Below are 17,835 nucleotides of genomic sequence, written 5' to 3' on the forward strand. Positions count from 1 at the left end.
TTAGTTGTGGGGTATTGGGTATTACAGTTGTGACCTTTGCCTGTTCTCTCTTAAAAGAAACTTTGAGCATCTAATACCTGATGCCCCTGAACTGATCCATGATTTTCTGGTGAATGAGAAGGATGCAAGTTGCAAAAGAAATGCCTTCATGATGCTAATTCATGCAGATCAGGTAAAAACAAATTGTTCATTTTGGATTCCTTTTTACTAGTTTGGTACGAATCACCTATTGAAAAAGTAGGCTGCCAAGTCTCTGGCAAACTGAACAGTGATTAAATTTAAGAATTATGAAAAAGCAAAACTCATACTTGGAAATATGTTCATGTTTATTTCTGAAGGATCGAGCTTTGGACTACTTGAGTACCTGCATTGATCAAGTCCAGACGTTTGGTGATATTCTCCAGCTGGTTATTGTGGAACTAATCTACAAGGTACAAGGAACAAAGAAATGTACATTCTCTCTGAAAGAAGTGTAGTCTAAACAAGATATTTAAGTGAGCTGTTGTTCTTCCAGTAGTTTGCTTAATTCCTTGGAAGACTGGAAAAGAGCTTATGTGGACTAGAATCCATTATGCCAGATTTTTTAAACTAGTGGATTAAATTTTTGTCCTTTCACAGGATGACAGGCTGTTTCCACACAGCCAGCTGAGTGTGGGTGCATCGGCATATTGTGCTGTTACCAAGGCTGCATTGGCCCCCAGAAACCCCTTTTCATGTGTTAGAGGGCTGCAGTTTATGGGAATGATTGGGGGAAAATAATTGTTCCAAAGCTGAGCTCTTTTTGCAGTTCAAAAAGGTCTAACTCATTGTGTTTTCGAATATGACACATTTTGAAAGAGACTTAAATTAGTAATATATTAAATTTGGTTATTGCTAATACATTTGTGGGCTTACTATGTTCATCTCCACTCCTAGGTTTCACCGTCTACTGTAATATATACTCATTTGAAAGGCTAAGCAGCAGTTAGTTTGTTTTCTTTTAAAAATGCTTGCTCTTCCTTTAATATTTTAAAACTTTCTCATCTAGGTTTGTCATGCTAATCCATCAGAAAGAGCACGATTTATTCGTTGTATCTACAATTTACTGCAGTCTTCAAGTCCTGCAGTAAAATACGAAGCAGCAGGAACATTAGTTACACTCTCCAGTGCGCCAACAGCAATCAAGGTACTGAAATGAATTATATTGTTACACTATCTTGCACAGTAGGATACATTCGGTATTACAGACTTAAGATTTGTGAATTATAAATCTAAATTATTAAGATTCTCTTCAAAGGTCTGTATCTTGATTTGCAAATGGGTATGAACATTGTGTGAATAATCATGTTTTAATTAATATGCTAACACTTGGATAGTTGTCGAAGGCTTTCACGGCCGGAATCACTTTGGAGTGTTGAGTTGGCGGTTGTATTGCATGAGCAAGCATTTTCTCCTGACGCTTCAAGCGCCATGCCTGTGGCTGGCATCTTCAGAGGATCATCTTCAGAGATCCTCTGAAGATGCCAGCCACAGACGCAGGCGAAACGTCAGGAGAGAATGCTGCTAGAACACGGCCATACAGCCCGGAAACCACACAGCACCCACTTGGATAGTTCTTGGTAGAGAGTTGATGGCCATTTTTAGTTTCATGCTAGTTCTCCAGGTTTGAATTGCTGATCAGTTTGTAAAACCTTCTATTAGTTTAAAGGTGATTAGTGACTTCCCCCTGTAAAACTTGGAATTTGCAGTGTTTTATACATTGATTAGACTGTGTTTAATACTCCTTGAAGTTCTTGCTTCAAACATTTAGGTTTAAGTATGAAATGGGAACACAATTACAGTTACTGAAAAATAATCTTTCTTTTAACTAAAGGAATATTTTCATTCTACAGATATGTTTTCCCCATTTTGATACTTTTTTATATTACTATTGAGAATTTTCATCCTTTTAATTTAAGGCAGCTGCTCAATGCTACATTGACCTAATTATTAAAGAAAGTGACAATAATGTGAAGCTTATTGTCTTGGATCGCTTGATTGAACTCAAGGAACATCCTGCTCATGAAAGAGTTTTACAAGTAAGGAAGCAGTAAAATAAAATTACAGTATAATGCTATGGAAATGAAATAGTAAATCTTTTTAAGGAAGGCTGCTTTTCATTTTTTCAAAAATTAGTACTTCGTTAACATGTATTTCTGCATCATGTAATTCGTCCCATATTAGTATGCAAAATAGTTCCCTTTTGGCATTTGAAAACTGTTGTCTTAATCTTGCAGAAAAAAATGCACTTTTCAAAATTGATTACAAATAAAGTATATTTTATTACAGGATCTGGTAATGGACATACTGAGAGTTTTAAGTACTCCAGATTTGGAAGTACGCAAAAAGACTCTGCAGCTGGCTCTTGATCTTGTATCCTCCAGAAATGTAGAAGAGGTAAAATATGGGATCTTTTGTATTCCTTTCTCAAGAAAAAAAGATTACAATAATCAATAACTGCTCTCCCCTTCCCCCCCAATTCCCTTAGCTGGTGATAGTTTTGAAGAAAGAAGTGATTAAAACAAATAATGTGACAGAGCATGAAGACACAGATAAATACAGACAGTTACTTGTTCGGACATTACATTCTTGTAGTGTTCGGTTTCCTGACATGGCTGCAAATGTCATTCCTGTGGTATGTAAATAATGCAATGTTTTTCACTATTCCAAAATTCTTCTTACAGTTTGCTTTTATCAATTTACCTTGGATTACCTCTATAGTTCCGAACTAATTCTTCAAGATCTTTCCCTTTGTTTTAAAAAATGCCTATGGGACATTTTTTCCTAGCCCAGATTAGTTTAACTGATTTGTCAATTAACTGCTGTTTCTCATTTATTTTTATGAAGGGGAGGGGGGCGCTATAGTTGCATAGACAGTTGGAAGGAGAAAGAAGCAACTCTTAATATGTTGTCATGCATGTTTTGCTTCAGAGATTGAATGTCCAATACGGCAAGACAACTTTATGAATTGTTAAATTTTATGTCAGTTGTAAAATTTCTCTGTGTTTTTTATAAGTTGGAAAAAGATTCAGTTTCCTGGGATTTTCTTATAAACAAGTCATGACCTTCTGCGTCCTGGTGCAGGTCTATCTATTTTAATGGAATCTGTGCAATGAGAAGGTACTGGTGAATAATCCCTGAACATCCTCTTGTCCAGTTTGCTATGTCAAACAATGGTCAGAGGAAGATGTTATCAGAAAAAAAACTTGAGCCTAAAAGACCACTGAAGTTTTCAGTAGTTCTGGCAGAAATCTTATTTGCTTTTATTTCTTGCATCTGTGTGAGTTATTTTCTTTCAAATTGTATGATACCACAGTTTGTTCATGCTTACTCTTATCCTAGCTGATGGAGTTCCTCAGTGATTACAATGAAGCTGCAGCTGCTGACGTATTGGAGTTTGTGCGTGAAGCCATCCAGCGTTTTGATAATCTCAGATTACTTATCGTAGAAAAGATGTTGGAAGTATTCCATGCTATTAAATCTGTCAAGTAGGTTGAACATACAACTCAGTAATGTGCTCCTCCTTATATTTAAAGAGTGTTTATACCTCCAAGGTTGGACCAAAATTCTAAATGTATGAATTCCTTTAAATTGAGTTAAACTGTTAATGTACATCTCATTGTTTATATCTGTTACTGTCAACTTTATTGCCATCGTGTTTATCGTATACCAGCACTGATGACCAAGTCTTTGTCAAACGTGAATGCCTTGGAATCAGAAATGAATATGTTGTGAATCAGGAATGTTAGAGAAGAATTAGAATCTGCTTTCCAGATGTTTTCGAACCACAATTCCCATCAGTTTTCGTCAGCATGGCCACTGGCCATGCTGGTAGGGGCTGATGGGAATTGTAGTTCCTGAACATCTGAGAGCCGCAGGTTCCACCCCTGAGCTATTAGAAGAATTCCGTCAGCTCGTCAGCATGGCCAATTGGCCATGCTGACAGAGGCTGATGGGAATTGTAGTTCCTGAACATCTGGAGAGCCGCAGGTTCCCTACCCCTGAGCTATACAGTTAATTTACTCAATATAACATGGTGAGGCCAAAAATCTGTTCATATTTGTCTTACTAAAAACTAAGGATCTTGCTTTTAAAAATTTTAAAGCAATGTAAGTTGCTCAAGGAACACCTGTAAGGGAAATTGAGATGTGTGTGCACTGATTTGACATATGCTATCTTGGGGAGCATGGTGGGGCTCCAAACAAAGTAAAAAAATATTACCCCAGTTATATCCTTGTTTTTAGTAACTGCTTACCTGTTTTTATATTGTTTCTCTGTTTCCACTGCGGTCAGATTTGCCTCTGTAGAAATCCTGTACATCTCCAAAATTCTTGTAGAACTTTATTCTGCTTTTGGGAAAGAAAGAGTGGTGGAAGGAGAAGTTGGCCCCTCTTCTTGTACCTGGCAAATAATAGAGGTGCAATTTGCTGCTTATCTAAGCAACATATACTTTCAGTAGGCTTTGTCTTAACTCCTCTCAGCTGAGATGTCTTCTGCTTTTTTGTAATCCGTTAGGGTACAAAGGAAACCCTTTATCCTTTTCAGTAATGAAATTGCATTGCTTTGTAGAATTTATCGAGGAGCACTTTGGATCCTTGGAGAATATTGCAATACAAAGGAAGATATACAGAGTGTAATGACCGAAGTTCGTAGATCACTAGGAGAGGTATGTGATGCCCATTAAAAGTTATTGTGTGTTTTATAAAATTAAAAAAAGAGAATTAAATTTCTGAAATTTAGGTCCCTTCTGCATGGGTCAATAAACATGGGTGTATGACGCAAAAAAAAACCATGGGGGGGGGGCACAGATCCTGCTCCCAAAATGAGTCTTCCCCCAACACGGGTTTTTTGAAAATCACTAAAGAACTAATCCTTTTCAAAATTCCGAGTTGCAGCTGTAGCCAGGCAAGAGGAGCTATATTTGTCTCCCTTTCCTTTTCTTTTTTTGAAAATTGCAGCTTGCGTCTGCGTATCTATGCAGGTGCAGCTGGTCGTACTGTGGGACATCGGCATGGCTGTCGGGGTTCATTTATGCATGCCTGCATAGCTACACATGTGTGGGAAGGTATTTTTTAAAAAGGCATGTCTCTGTGCAAAGATGCGACAGCAACCTGTATTTTTGCATGGCCTCCAATTGCTGCCTGCATGGATTCATGTGAATGCGAAAGCAGGAAAACGGGTTCCTTTATCCCGAGTACAACCCGTTATATGTTTGCTGTGCAGGAGGGGCCTAAGTGTAGTATTTTGAGATCAGTTAAGGATACTGCTTCTACTTTCTTGAAGATGCTTTTATATACTGCGTATTGTTGAAATGAAAAATTGGGTCATGCTAATATCAGTCTAGCAATTTCTGCCATCCAGACCCTATTGCACCCATTCTGCTGATTGTATTGTAGATTATGCTGTGTAATGTACCTTGAGTTTTAGTGAGAAAGGTGGGCTATAAATAATATAAATGTCATGTCTCAAGAAACAGGAGTCGGAGGAACAAAACATAGTACTTTATTCCATAGCTGCTACTCACACATAGCTTAAAATCACTCTGCAGCTGTGCTCAATATAACACACTTACTAATTACCAATTACAGTGCAACAGCTGCAGACTCTTAAAACCATACAATACATTACACCCCTTCCCCCTAACTCCTGTAATAATCTGGTGGGATTCTCTTTCGCTGCGATCGTCTCAGCTCCCGGCTCTGGCTCCTGAGTCTGTGTTTGTTCCTGGTTCTGCACCACCATTGGACCCTCTGCCGTTTCCTTATCCTGCATCTCCGTCTGCGCCCTTAACGCCCCAGGTTCCTCGGGGACAATTGGACTATTTACTGCTTCCTCATCCTGCAGCTCCATCTGCCCCCTTAACGCCCTAGATTCCTCAAGGACACCAGGGTTCCTGATCTACCCTGTTGGACCTGGCACTCCTCTTCCTTACTTGGTCAACATGTCTGCGGATCCCACCTACCCTTCTTCAGTTTCCACCCTATAAGACAGGGGCCCTGTTGGCTGCCTCCCACAACTACTGGGACTAACCACGGACCTGCTCCATAATTTCGGACATACACCCGTGTCATCCCTATCAAATGTCCGAGGTGCTTTCAACACTTGGTCTTCTTTTGGCGAGACTGATCATCAACTGAATCGGGATGCGTTGGTCGGTACTGGCGTCGTGGTTTCCGATTCATTAGCAACTCCGCGGGACTCCTCCCGGTGGCTGTGCACGCGATTGTTATGTGCTGTGTTAACAAAAGAATTAAGCCAAACGGCGGTTGCCAATCCCCCTCTACCTGTCGCCCGTAGTGCATCCTTTGTTGTACGCACCATCCTTTCTGCCTGCCCATTCGTAGCCGGATGAAAAGGGGCCGAGGTAACCTGGCGGGAATAACACCATTAGCCAGGAATACTCTAAACTCCTTTAGATGCAAAGCGCTGTCCCATTATCCACGATACCACATTATCCGGCGGGGAGGCCATGGGTTGCCGCAAATAACTTACGCAGTGCCCTGGTTACTGTTTGTGATGTCATTGACTGCACAGCTGCTTCTAGCCATTTGGAATATGAATCCACTACAATGAGAAACACCTGGCCCTGGAAAGGCCCTGCAACATCAATATGTACGCCGATATTACGGTCTTTTTGGCGGACTCCCATTGATAGGTAGGGGCCTGAGGTGGGGCAGATCGCGATATCTGACACTCCCTGCACCTGGCCACCCATTCTTCTATTTAAGCTGTATCCATCTTTGTACCACACATAACTTCTGGGGCCAATGCCTTCATTCTCCCTTATTCCAGGGTGCCCTACATGCAAGACCTCCAGCACCCTAATCCTTAAAATACTGGGATCACTACTCTGTTTCCCCACAGTAAGCACCCCTTGTGGACAGATATCTCGTGCTGCCTCGTTCCAAATGAAGATTAAATTTTTCCTCTAACTTGCCCAATGGCCAACCCATGTGCAATTCAAGACTCGGGCAAGCACTGGGTCCTTAGCTGACCTCTCTGCTATTTCTGCCGCTTGCACTGGAGGCTCTGATAATGATTCCAACATCAAAACCTCCAAAAGTGGGGAGTGATCTTCCCTCCCTCCCTTTGTACTGTGTGACTCAACGCATCTACATGCCCAATTTTCTTTCCCGACTGGTGCTGCAAGACGCAATCATATGCATTCAGAAACATTGCCCACCGCGGCATTCTGGGGGGGACAATATCTGTGGTGTCTGGCGCTCTGGGGAAAATAATGAATCCCAACAGCTATGGTCTGTAACAATCACAAGTAATTAAAGCCCAGCCTGCGTAATCATGAAACTTCTTAACCCCAGCCGCCATTGGTAATGCCTCCTCATCCATTTGCGCGCGAGTGCGGCTCCGTTACGAGATAGCGTCCTAGAATATCATGCAATTAGAGCTTCCATATCCTCCAATTGATGGCTCAACACTGCTCCAACTCCACCGCGAGGAGGCATCGCATGCGTCAAAATCAATGGCTTCCTCTCATCAAAATGAACCAATACACTTTCTGATGACAACAATCTTTTGACATCTCGGAATGCCTTCTCATGCTGACTTGTCCACTGCCGCAGGGCCCGCTTATCTAATAAGCGGTGCGGTGGCTCTGCCACTGTGGCCTTATGCTTTAAGAATGAATGGTAAAAATTTAGCAATCCCAAAAATGCCTGTAGCTCTTGCTTTGACTGTGGTGCTGGGGCATCCTGGATGGCCCTCACCTTCTTTTGATGTGGATTGGATTCCCCTTGCATCTACCATGTATCCCAAAAACTCTACTTAGCTACTCCAAACGCACACATTTTTCACGCTTGATGGCAACCCTACATCTGAGAAGCACTGCAATTACTTTCATTACCCGTGTCGTCAGTTCCTCCTCAGTTGCGCCCACTATCAAGACATCATCAAAATGCGGTATGACTCCCGGCAAGTTTCTTAATATTTCTTCCATCGCAAACTCTGGAATATCCCAGGAGCTTCACGGCTCACTCCAAATTGCAGCGGCTTTACTCAGAATGCCTGTGAGTCACTGGCCAATCTGGGCTTCTGCGGTGGCATCATCCACTTCCAGCTGTTGGTATGCCTGCGCTAGATCTAATTTTGCAAAAACCTTTTCCCCTGCCAATGTTGCTAACAACTGACTGACAACTGGCACTGGATACGGATGTTTCTGCAATGCCTTGTTAATTGTGCACTTATAATCAGCACAAATGCGCACATCCCCATTGGCCTTCCAGGGGGGTCACTGGTGGAGTTTCCCACTTTGCATTTACCACTGGCTCCAATATTCCCTGTTCCAATAACCGATCTAGTTCTGCATCCACTTTAGAAGCATAAAGCAAATGGAATCACAGCGTGATTTTTTAGGCGTGTTGGGGGGCTGAAGGATCAAGATACAATGATATAGATGGACCCTTATACTGCCCCAGTCCCTCAGCAAAACACACTCTTAAATTCTTCCACTAGCACCCCCCATGTTCACTTGATAACCTCATGAATTCCAGTAATTGCAATTCCCAACATCCCAAACCAGTCCAACCCAAAGAGGCTCGTCCGCCTTCCTTCCACTATTAACAATTTCAAACATCCATCAAACATATGATATTTTACATGGACAGTACACATGCCAACCACAGGTACCCTATGTCGCCGGTAATCCGTGAAGTGTTAAGTCACAAGATTGAATGTCCAAATCACCCTGTGGGTAAAATGTTTTATAAATTGTCCCATGAAGCGATGGAGAATGCTGACCCAGAATCCCGCTTCCATCACACAAAGGGACATCCTGGATCTTCACAGTCACCGGCAACTTAATGAATCTTTCAGTTTACTTGCGTGGTTAATTACATCAACTCGCGTAAACACGCATCCACACACTGCTCATGTGGGGGGGTTGGCCAGTCAAACCAGCTACATGGGGACAGCAAGGTCTGCATCCACAGAGTGTGTTGCAGATGAGCCGGGAACATGTCTTCTTGGTCCCTGATGCCTTTTTTCTCTACACACTCTCCCAATATGCTACGCGTTTACAACAGAAACATTGTGCCTCTTTAAATTTACACCTTTCTCTCTCATGGGGCCCTACAACTCATACATTTCTCTGTTAACATCCTCCCCCTCTGTTGTGGTGGTCTTCCCATCTTCATTGCACCATGCTGCGGTCTCTGAATTTTTAAATTACCCGGGTCTACAGTCCCACTGCCAGCTGTTTGCAATCTCTGTGGGCTCCTGAAGCACAGCCGGCACCTCCCGAGTAAGAGGCTGCAGCAAGTTCAAAATTCAAGGCTTCTTGGTATGCCGTTTGAAAAGTCAGAATCTGTCTTTGCCAGCAGCTTAACTTTTGCAATGGTGCCTCTCTCAGGCCACAGACCAGACGATCCCATAACATTTCTTTAAATTGGAGAAATTACATTGTTATTATAACCCGCGTAAGAATGCAACATAATCTGCAATGCTTTCAGTCCCCTCCTGATCCGCGTTTATAAAAAACACTTCGTCTAGCTATTTCACAGCGGTTGGGGAATGAAATGGTTCCTTAATGCAGTCAGTATTTCTACAAGCGGTGTTGCTGATAAGTCTCGCTGGCGCTATCAATGCTGAGGCGAGGTCAAACACCCCTTCACCACAGAGGCGCAAAAACGCGGCTCTTTGCCTTTCTGGGTCTGTGATGCCATTTGGCGGAAGAGAAAATTCCAATGGGGCCTCATAACTTTGCCACTTGAAAGGAAACTCCAAAGTAAACTGTTCCAGCTGGCCTTGAAAGGCCATGTTTTACTCTCACAGTCCTTGCTTCTGAAAACTTGCTAGACTGCGTCATAAGTTTATCCTCGTCGTAATTGTCATGTCTCAAGAAACAGGAGTCGGAGGAACAAAACATAGTACTTTATTCCATAGCTGCTACTCACACATAGCTTAAAATCACTCTGCAGCTGTGCTCAATATAACACACTTACTAATTACCAATTACAGTGCAACAGCTGCAGACTCTTAAAACCATACAATACATTACAATAAAGAAACAATGGTGAGCTAGCGTGATGCAATGGTTAAGGTGTTGGACTAGGATCTGAAAAATGCAGGCTCAGATCCCTACTCTGCAGTGGAAATTTAGTGAGTGACCTTGGGCCAGTCACACACTCTCGGCCTTGACTCTGACAAGTAATTGGATGGGAGATCTCCAAGGAATACCAGGGTTGTGACTCAGAGGCCACCAATGACAAACCACCTCTAAACATTTCTTGCATTGAAAATCCCTATGGGGTCTCCATAGATTTGCTGTGATTTGGTGGAGGTAAATAAATAAATAAATATTCAGAGCATCACCACTAAACTCTGACTAATGAATGATGAAATAAATCACAATTTTATGGCAAATATTGATAAGGCCCATTTCAAATCTTTCTCCTCCCTCAAACTCCTAGGAGATTTTAGCCATGCCGATTTCTTTTAGTCCCCTCCCCCCTCCCCAAATCTGCAGTATGGAGAGATTTATAGGGTCAACGTAAGAGTAAAAAAATAGCATGTGTAGGAAGTGTGGAAAACTGCATAAATATTGTGTATTATTATATTATGGGCATACCTATGGTGCAATATTATTCCATTTAGATATTCTGTGAGAATCTGAGACAGTCTGGAAAAGACCAGTGTGTTTTCTGGATATCACACATATTTAGCAATGTATATTATTGATTAAAATATATTGGTGCTTATTCATTGTCAGATCCCAATAGTAGAATCTGAAATCAAGAAAGAAGCTGGTGAACTGAAACCTGAAGAGGAAATCACTGTGGGCCCTGCTCAAAAATTGGTTACTGAAATGGGAACATATGCTACACAGAGTGCCCTTAGTAGTTCAAGACCTACCAAAAAAGAAGAAGACAGGTGATTAGATTACACATTTATGTTTGCTTCCAGTGTCTATTTTATGAATAATTAACATGTGTCTTGCATTCTTTTTCTTCCAAATATTCTGCCTCTTTAAAGAATCCTCATGAATGAGTTTTTGTTTATTTTTCACTGTCTCAGCTATGCTTGATGTTTATCCGTTCTCTGGGTTATAGTGCATTCTCTCTGATCACATGGTTTTCCAGTAATGACAGTTAACCTGTATAGACTGCAGCATTTTTTTCAGTGTGAATACTCAAATAGAGGAGTGAGTTTGTTGTTTTTTAAAATGTAGCATGATACACCAAATGTGTACAAAGTACCAGAAAAAACAAATATAGTTCCTGTGGGTATTTTGCCTTTTATCAGACATCAGGAGTTCAAAAGTATACGGCTGGCAGCCGACAGTGAGTTTAGTCAGATTATGAGTTGGCAGTGAGTCCTGCTGAGTCATTAGAGAAGAGAATCTTGTTTGCAGTAGTCCAAGCCATATATTTAGTGCTTCTACAAAGCAAACAGTTGTTTCCAGCTTGAACAAAGCTGCTTAGGAAAAGTACACATTTATGGTTCCAGCTGCTTCTGAAAAGCAAACTGTAATTTCCAGTTTGAGACCAGCTAATTCTGTTTGGGTAGGGTGACTTTAATTTTTGTGTGGCCAGGCTTGAGAAAGCCTTGTTGGAAAGCTTTTGTTCCCTGTGATTAGTGATTCTTCCCACCCCCACGCCAAATCGTCTCTTTAAAAAATCACTTTGGTCCAGTTTCAGATTTTTCAACTGTCATAGTGATTCTAGAATTAAAGTTTTATATGACACTTTTCCTTGAGACTGCTTTTTTCTTTACACAAAGGCAGTAACAGCCTACCTCAGATGTACAAGCAAATGAGGAGTTCCCAGGACTAAAAGTAGTCCACAAGCAGAGGTGTAGCTGGGCCATACTGTGCCCGGTGTGCACTTTACGCTTTCTGCCCCCCACCCCCACCCCAGTGCCTCGCCCCCAACACATACACTTACCTTAATTCAGCCTGAAAGTGCAGGCTGGAAAAAGCAGCCTGTTCACTTGAGGCTGAAAACGGCCTAGTGCGAGCTGCACTTCCCAGGAGACCTTGGGGCTCGCAAGGTCTACTGGGAAGTGTAGTTCCCACCAGGCCATTTCAGACTCAAGTGAGCAGGCCGCTTTTTCAGCCTCCACTTTCAGTCTGAACTAAGGTAAGTGTGGTGGGCGGGGGGCGATTTTCCACCCCACCCCACCCCCAGGTGCGTGCCCAGTGCAATGCACACCCTCCAGCTCCCTGGTATCTCTGCCTCTGTCCACAAGTGAATGTATAATCTTGCCTTTCCTGTGTAATCATCCCCTTTTGTATTAGTACTGCCTGGAACCACTTGCCAGACTAGAATAACATGAAACTTGTACTTTCCTAAACTCTTCCCTGAGAACCAAAGTTCCCAAAGAGGAGTTAAGAACATACCTGAGCATTATCTGGCAAAGTTCACTTGTACTGACGAATCTGAATAGGAAGTGGTGGGTGGGGGGGGAGGTTTGCATATGAGAAGGGCAGGTACATTATATAAAGAAATGTAATGTGAAAGTTTTAGTTGTAAGCCATCTCAAGCAGGTCTCTGGAGGGATGCGGTATCATGTTCTAAATAAATTAAATACATGCAACTGTCCTAAAAAACATTATCCTGACTGATCATATGCAGAAATGGCTCTATATTGAGATTATTAGTCTTGAATATAGGTCAGGTTATTGTCATTATTTTAAAAATATGTGTCTTACAGAAGCATGCCTAGCCTTTAAAATATAAGGGAGAATCTTCCCTTTACAATTTTTATTTTTTCTTTAATTTTCTCTATCAGTAGTTCATGTATTGCTTGTGTTGTACTTTCAGAACTTTTGTATTCATTTCACCTCTTCTGCAAAATTGTTCTTTTAAGTTCTGTGTAACAAAGAGCATTGGATTGGATCCCATGAAAAAATTCCATTAAAAGAGAGGGTATCATTTTTGCTAATCCCCCAACCCCTGCAGATGTCCAATTCTCACCTGATGTTTGAAGGGTAGTTTTGGGTTGTAGTGGGGGAGAGGTCAGGAGGTCAAGGAAGTCTCCTCCTGCTGATGAAAATCCTTTCTGTCAGTTGAAACTTACCATACCTGTTGAATACAAAGTGTCTTCTGCTCATACAAGAACATTACACAAGAAAAGTGAAACTAAATTCAGAGATGTTTCTGTGCTTGTACTAAGTGTCACATGAGTATGAGAACTGCTGTAGGATTTACCTGTTATAACACTGTGCAAACTCCTTTGCAAGCATTAGCAACTTTTTCCTTAGCTCTGTGTTCTTTAGATTGAGACTGTTTTGTGTAAGCTGTTTAGGTTTCAGATGAAACAAAAGTTTCTTACCACACTTGATCATAAATTAGTATGGTGTTGAGTGCATTATTTATTCCAGATTTAGATATGTGTAATTACAGTCCCCCATTTCAGCTTTCCTTATCTTTTAATTGCAATTGATAGTTTAGTAACCTAAATTGTAGCATCGTGTTCTGTGCAGTGTGAAACTGCTGCTGTGTCATTCTGAATGATAAGAGTCATTATCATAGTATCCTATTTTTTTTAACTTCTCAGTGGGAAGATCAGTATGTAATTAATGATTTGGACCATAAGCTAAAACAGTTTTGTTTAAAATACAGTCCATACTCACTGTTAAAAAGAGTACTTGAGATAGCTGGTAACAATTTCTTAAATATATACATCTTTAAAAACAGCAGGTGGCATAATTTCCTATTAAAATAGCAACAGATAATAAAATAGCATTGCAGACCACAAAAGGAAATGAGCATTAAAGCACCATAAAACAAACTAAATAATCAAATAGTAAAGCAGCAGAATAAAGAGTAACTAGTGGGGTCCTGCAAAAAAATTTGCAGGAGCAGCTGATCCATTCCCCCACCTTTTTTCCTCCCCTCTCCCCTTCTCTCTCACTCTTTGTCCTTCATTCCATTCCTTTTTTATTCTCTGTCACCTCCATGTCTGCCACTTTCTCTCTATTTCTTCCCCCCACCTCACCTTCCAGCCACCCACCCGCTCCCCCACTTCCACAGTAGCTGCAGAATCACAGCAGATCTCCCAACTACAGAGCTCAGTTCCCTTAGTGTTGCCAGCTCCAGCTTGGGAAATTCCTGGCAATTTGTGAGTGGAGCCATTGGAGGGTGAGGTTTGGAGAGGGAAGTAACATCAGCAGATATAATGCCATAGATTCCTCCTTTCAAAGAAGCCATTTTGTTCAGGGGAACTGATATCTGTCATCTGTGTAAGCCGCCTAGAGACTTTGGTATAAGGCGGGATATAAATATTTTTAAATACCATATATACTCTTGTATAAACCGACCCGTATATAAGCCGAGGCACCTAATTTTACTACGAAAACCTGGGAAAACTTATTGACTCGCGTATAAGCCGAGGGTGGGAAGCCGGGAGGCAGAGGGAGCTCCTTATTTGGGCAGTGACATCAGGGGGAGTCACTGCTCAAATAAGGAGCTCCCTCTGCCTGCCGACTGGCTGGGCTTCCTCAAAATCAGGGGGAAGGCAGAGGGAGCTCCTTATTTGGGCAGTGACTCCCCCTGATGTCAATGCCCAAATAAGGAGCTCCCTCTGCCTCCTGTTTTGAGGAAACCCAGCCAGCCACCCTCCGGGGAGGGCAGCAACAAGTGGCTTGTGCAGCCGCAGGGAAGTCGTCCCAGGTCACGTCCCCAGCCTCGGCAGAGGCCTGAAGAGCCGGCTGGTAAGTGGTGACTCGTGTATAAGCCAAGGGGGCATTTTTCAGCCTTAAAACAGGGCTGAAAAACTCAGCTTTACGTGAGTATATATGGTAAATATAAGAAAATCTGTGGAACAGTTGTAATCTGAGTGATCTCCAGCCCTCACCTGGAAACTGGCAACATCAATTTCCTTGGAGGAAATTGCTGCTTTGGGGGTGGAGTCTATGGCATTATAACCTTCTGAGATCCCTCTCCTCTTCAACCCCCACCCTCCCCGGGTTCCATCCCTCAAATTTCCAGTGGGCATTCCTATCTCCTCCTCACCCAACAGCTATCCTACCACTGTCTGCTCCTCTGTCTTAAGTTTTCCATCTCTCTCCCCACCCCCAGCCTCTACCTTGGGAAAACTACGGTCCTTTTATACAGTGGGGACCAAAGTAGCTTACATTAGTCTCCTCTTCTCCTTTTTATCCATGCAACAACCCTGTGAGATAGGTTAGGCTAAAAGTGTGTGACTGGTAATCACTCAGTGGACTTACACAGCAAAAAGGGAATTTGAACCTGAGTCTCACAGACCTTACTTTGAGGTACTAACTGCTGCACCACACTGGCTTTCATAGGGTTGCTGCTGTTGAAAAATGGCAAGCAGGCAAACCTAGGCAAGTCATGCAGTCAGTATCAAATCACCCAGTGTTTGCTGCAAGGCCTGGTGTTGCCAATCTCCAGGTGGGAGCTGGATATTCCCTGGAATTACAGCTGAACTTCAGACGAGAAAGATCTATCCTTCTTCTCAGACTTCACCACAAAATGTCTAGGAATGTTCCGGTTTGGAGCTGGCAACCCTAGCTCCTTCCCTGGCCTGAGTGAGTCTTCCCTCAAATGCCAGAATAGGCCTGGAAAAGGCACTCTGTCTCCTCCTGCCCTGCACTCACAGAACAGAGCCTTGTAATTCTGTGATTGCTTAGGAACAGTCACTGAGGGGAATCCTTCTTTTAATTCCCCCGTGTGTTTTCTTAATTCAAATTTTTATGCAAACCTGAGGCGTTTATATGTTTGCAGAAAGATCTATCTTGCCCATTCACTGTTCCAGTTACTGGATTTTAAAAATTCAAAGATTTGCTGACCTCACTGTTAGATACATAGCTAATATAGAAGAACAAAGGGAATGAGAACACCTGGGGAAATGGAAACAGACCTACCTAACTCTTTTAATCAGCCAGCCAATGGGCAGACTGTTGCTGGGAGCAAATTCCAGAATTGTGGCACCACCACAGAATTTGTCCTGTGACTGGTGATAATTCTGTACAGTTGCTCTATTTTGAAGAAAGGTCAGACAAAAAAACAACTTAGTCAAGACTCCATTAATGCTACCAGCTTTTAACTGACATCATCAAAACAGAAAGCCACTTGTAACTCTCTGGAATATAAATAATTTGCAGAGTTATTCAAAAAATAATTTGTCAAGGTTATTCAAACTTTAATTCTTGCATTTATGCATATGGCTTTCTTCATTCTCTTCATCCTTTCTTTTCTTTCCTCACCCCCCCTCCCCAATTTGTTTCTATGGATTGATGGTTATGGTCAAGGTTGCTTTCTGCAATGGGTATTGCTTTCTAATGTCTTTTTAAATAGTGTCTTTTGTTTAACATTTTTATAACTGATGGGAATCTTTGGATTAAATGTGCAGTTAGATGATTTATGAATACTTATTTAGATGTGAGAAAAGGAAATCTTTCCTTTGGAATCTGATCATAATGACTGCTGGAACAAGCACTACGAGCCTGAGATGGAACTGTTTAGGGATTTAAGGGAGTGTTTTTACAAATTCCATGATTGCCTTTCTTTGTAGACCTCCTCTGAGAGGCTTCTTGTTGGATGGAGACTTCTTTGTTGCAGCTTCCCTTGCCACCACTTTGACCAAGATTGCTTTACGATACGTGACTCTAATTCAGGATAAGAAGAAACAAAATGCAAGTTATATTTTTGAATAGTTCTATCAGATTATGCCTTATGAAATTTTGTGAGCAGACTGTTAACTGACAACTTCTTGTCTATTAATCTGCACCTGAGTCAGCATTAAATGATTGACCACCTGATTTGCATCAAACTGTGTAGTTTAGTTTCAAGATAACAGATCAGTGCATGTAATCCTTTCCGCTTCAAACATAACGTGTGCTAAATTTCAGTCTGGTTTTAAATGCCATTTGTGATCATTAAAATTAGGAATGTGTAGAAATTATGGAAATATAGTATTCTCTCTCTCTTCTGTTCCTCATTTAGTCTTTTGTTGCTGAGGCAATGTTGGTCATGGCCACTATTCTCCATTTGGGCAAGTCATCTCTTCCCAAGAAGCCAATCACAGATGATGATGTGGATCGGATTTCTCTATGCTTGAAAGTGCTGTCGGAGTGTTCCCCTCTAATGAACGACATTTTCAATAAGGAGTGTAGGCAGTCTCTTTCTCACATGTTATCAGCTAAACTGGAAGAGGAAAAGCTCTCTCAAAAGGTGAAATCTTAGATGGGCCTGTGTACCTGGCACATTGCTAGGGCTTTGAGTCCTGATTAACATTTGCAGTGCTTTGAAGAATTGCTCCTACTTAAACCCATTGATTTCAGGTTGGTGTAACTCGACATAGGATTGAACTGTAAGTCAAGCAAGAATTCTTGAGAGCTGAATAAAAGATATTCTTAATTACTTACATGTATGGATAACTTATGTTTATTTCTCTTCCCTGCAGAAAGAGTCTGAGAAGAGGAATGTGACAGTTCAGCCAGATGATCCCATTTCCTTTATGCAGCTTACTGCTAAAAATGAAATGAGTTCAAAGGAAGATCAATTTCAGCTGAGTCTTTTAGCAGCAATGGGGAACACACAGAGAAAAGAAGCTGCTGATCCACTAGCATCCAAACTCAATAAGGTGATGTGAAATCTAGTTATTCCCCCCAAAAAACCTTGTGCCCAAACCTGTACACTGTTGAACTCTCCATGTTTTAAATAGTTAAAACGGACCTATTACTCCTATGTGTTCTAATCTACTTGCTGTGAAACAACTGGTTAAGCTGTTAATGTTTCATTATTACCTTTGCATGGGATCATGAGACTGAAAAGTGTTTGAAGTTTTTTAGAGCACTTAGATTGGTACAGAGCACTTAGATTAGTACATATAATG

The 17,835-nt window shown here is 41.6% G+C and overlaps 1 protein-coding gene across 2 annotated transcripts in view; it reads left to right on the plus strand.

Annotated features, from left to right (window-relative positions):
- The window catches only part of COPB1 (COPI coat complex subunit beta 1), a 35,293-nt gene that overhangs the window by 10,067 nt on the left and 7,391 nt on the right, over positions 1–17,835 (plus strand). For both annotated transcript variants that reach the window (XM_048484842.1, XM_048484841.1), the window contains exons 5-16: positions 58–172; positions 339–431; positions 1,028–1,165; positions 1,938–2,057; positions 2,308–2,415; positions 2,507–2,653; positions 3,361–3,506; positions 4,588–4,684; positions 10,742–10,902; positions 16,513–16,633; positions 16,944–17,171; positions 17,404–17,583. In XM_048484842.1, coding sequence (XP_048340799.1) covers positions 58–172; positions 339–431; positions 1,028–1,165; positions 1,938–2,057; positions 2,308–2,415; positions 2,507–2,653; positions 3,361–3,506; positions 4,588–4,684; positions 10,742–10,902; positions 16,513–16,633; positions 16,944–17,171; positions 17,404–17,583 — 1,654 coding nt within the window. The remainder of the gene's footprint in view (positions 1–57; positions 173–338; positions 432–1,027; positions 1,166–1,937; positions 2,058–2,307; positions 2,416–2,506; positions 2,654–3,360; positions 3,507–4,587; positions 4,685–10,741; positions 10,903–16,512; positions 16,634–16,943; positions 17,172–17,403; positions 17,584–17,835) is intronic.

Source organism: Sphaerodactylus townsendi, linkage group LG02 (assembly GCF_021028975.2).
Source record: "Sphaerodactylus townsendi isolate TG3544 linkage group LG02, MPM_Stown_v2.3, whole genome shotgun sequence".
Lineage (NCBI taxonomy): Eukaryota > Metazoa > Chordata > Lepidosauria > Squamata > Sphaerodactylidae > Sphaerodactylus > Sphaerodactylus townsendi.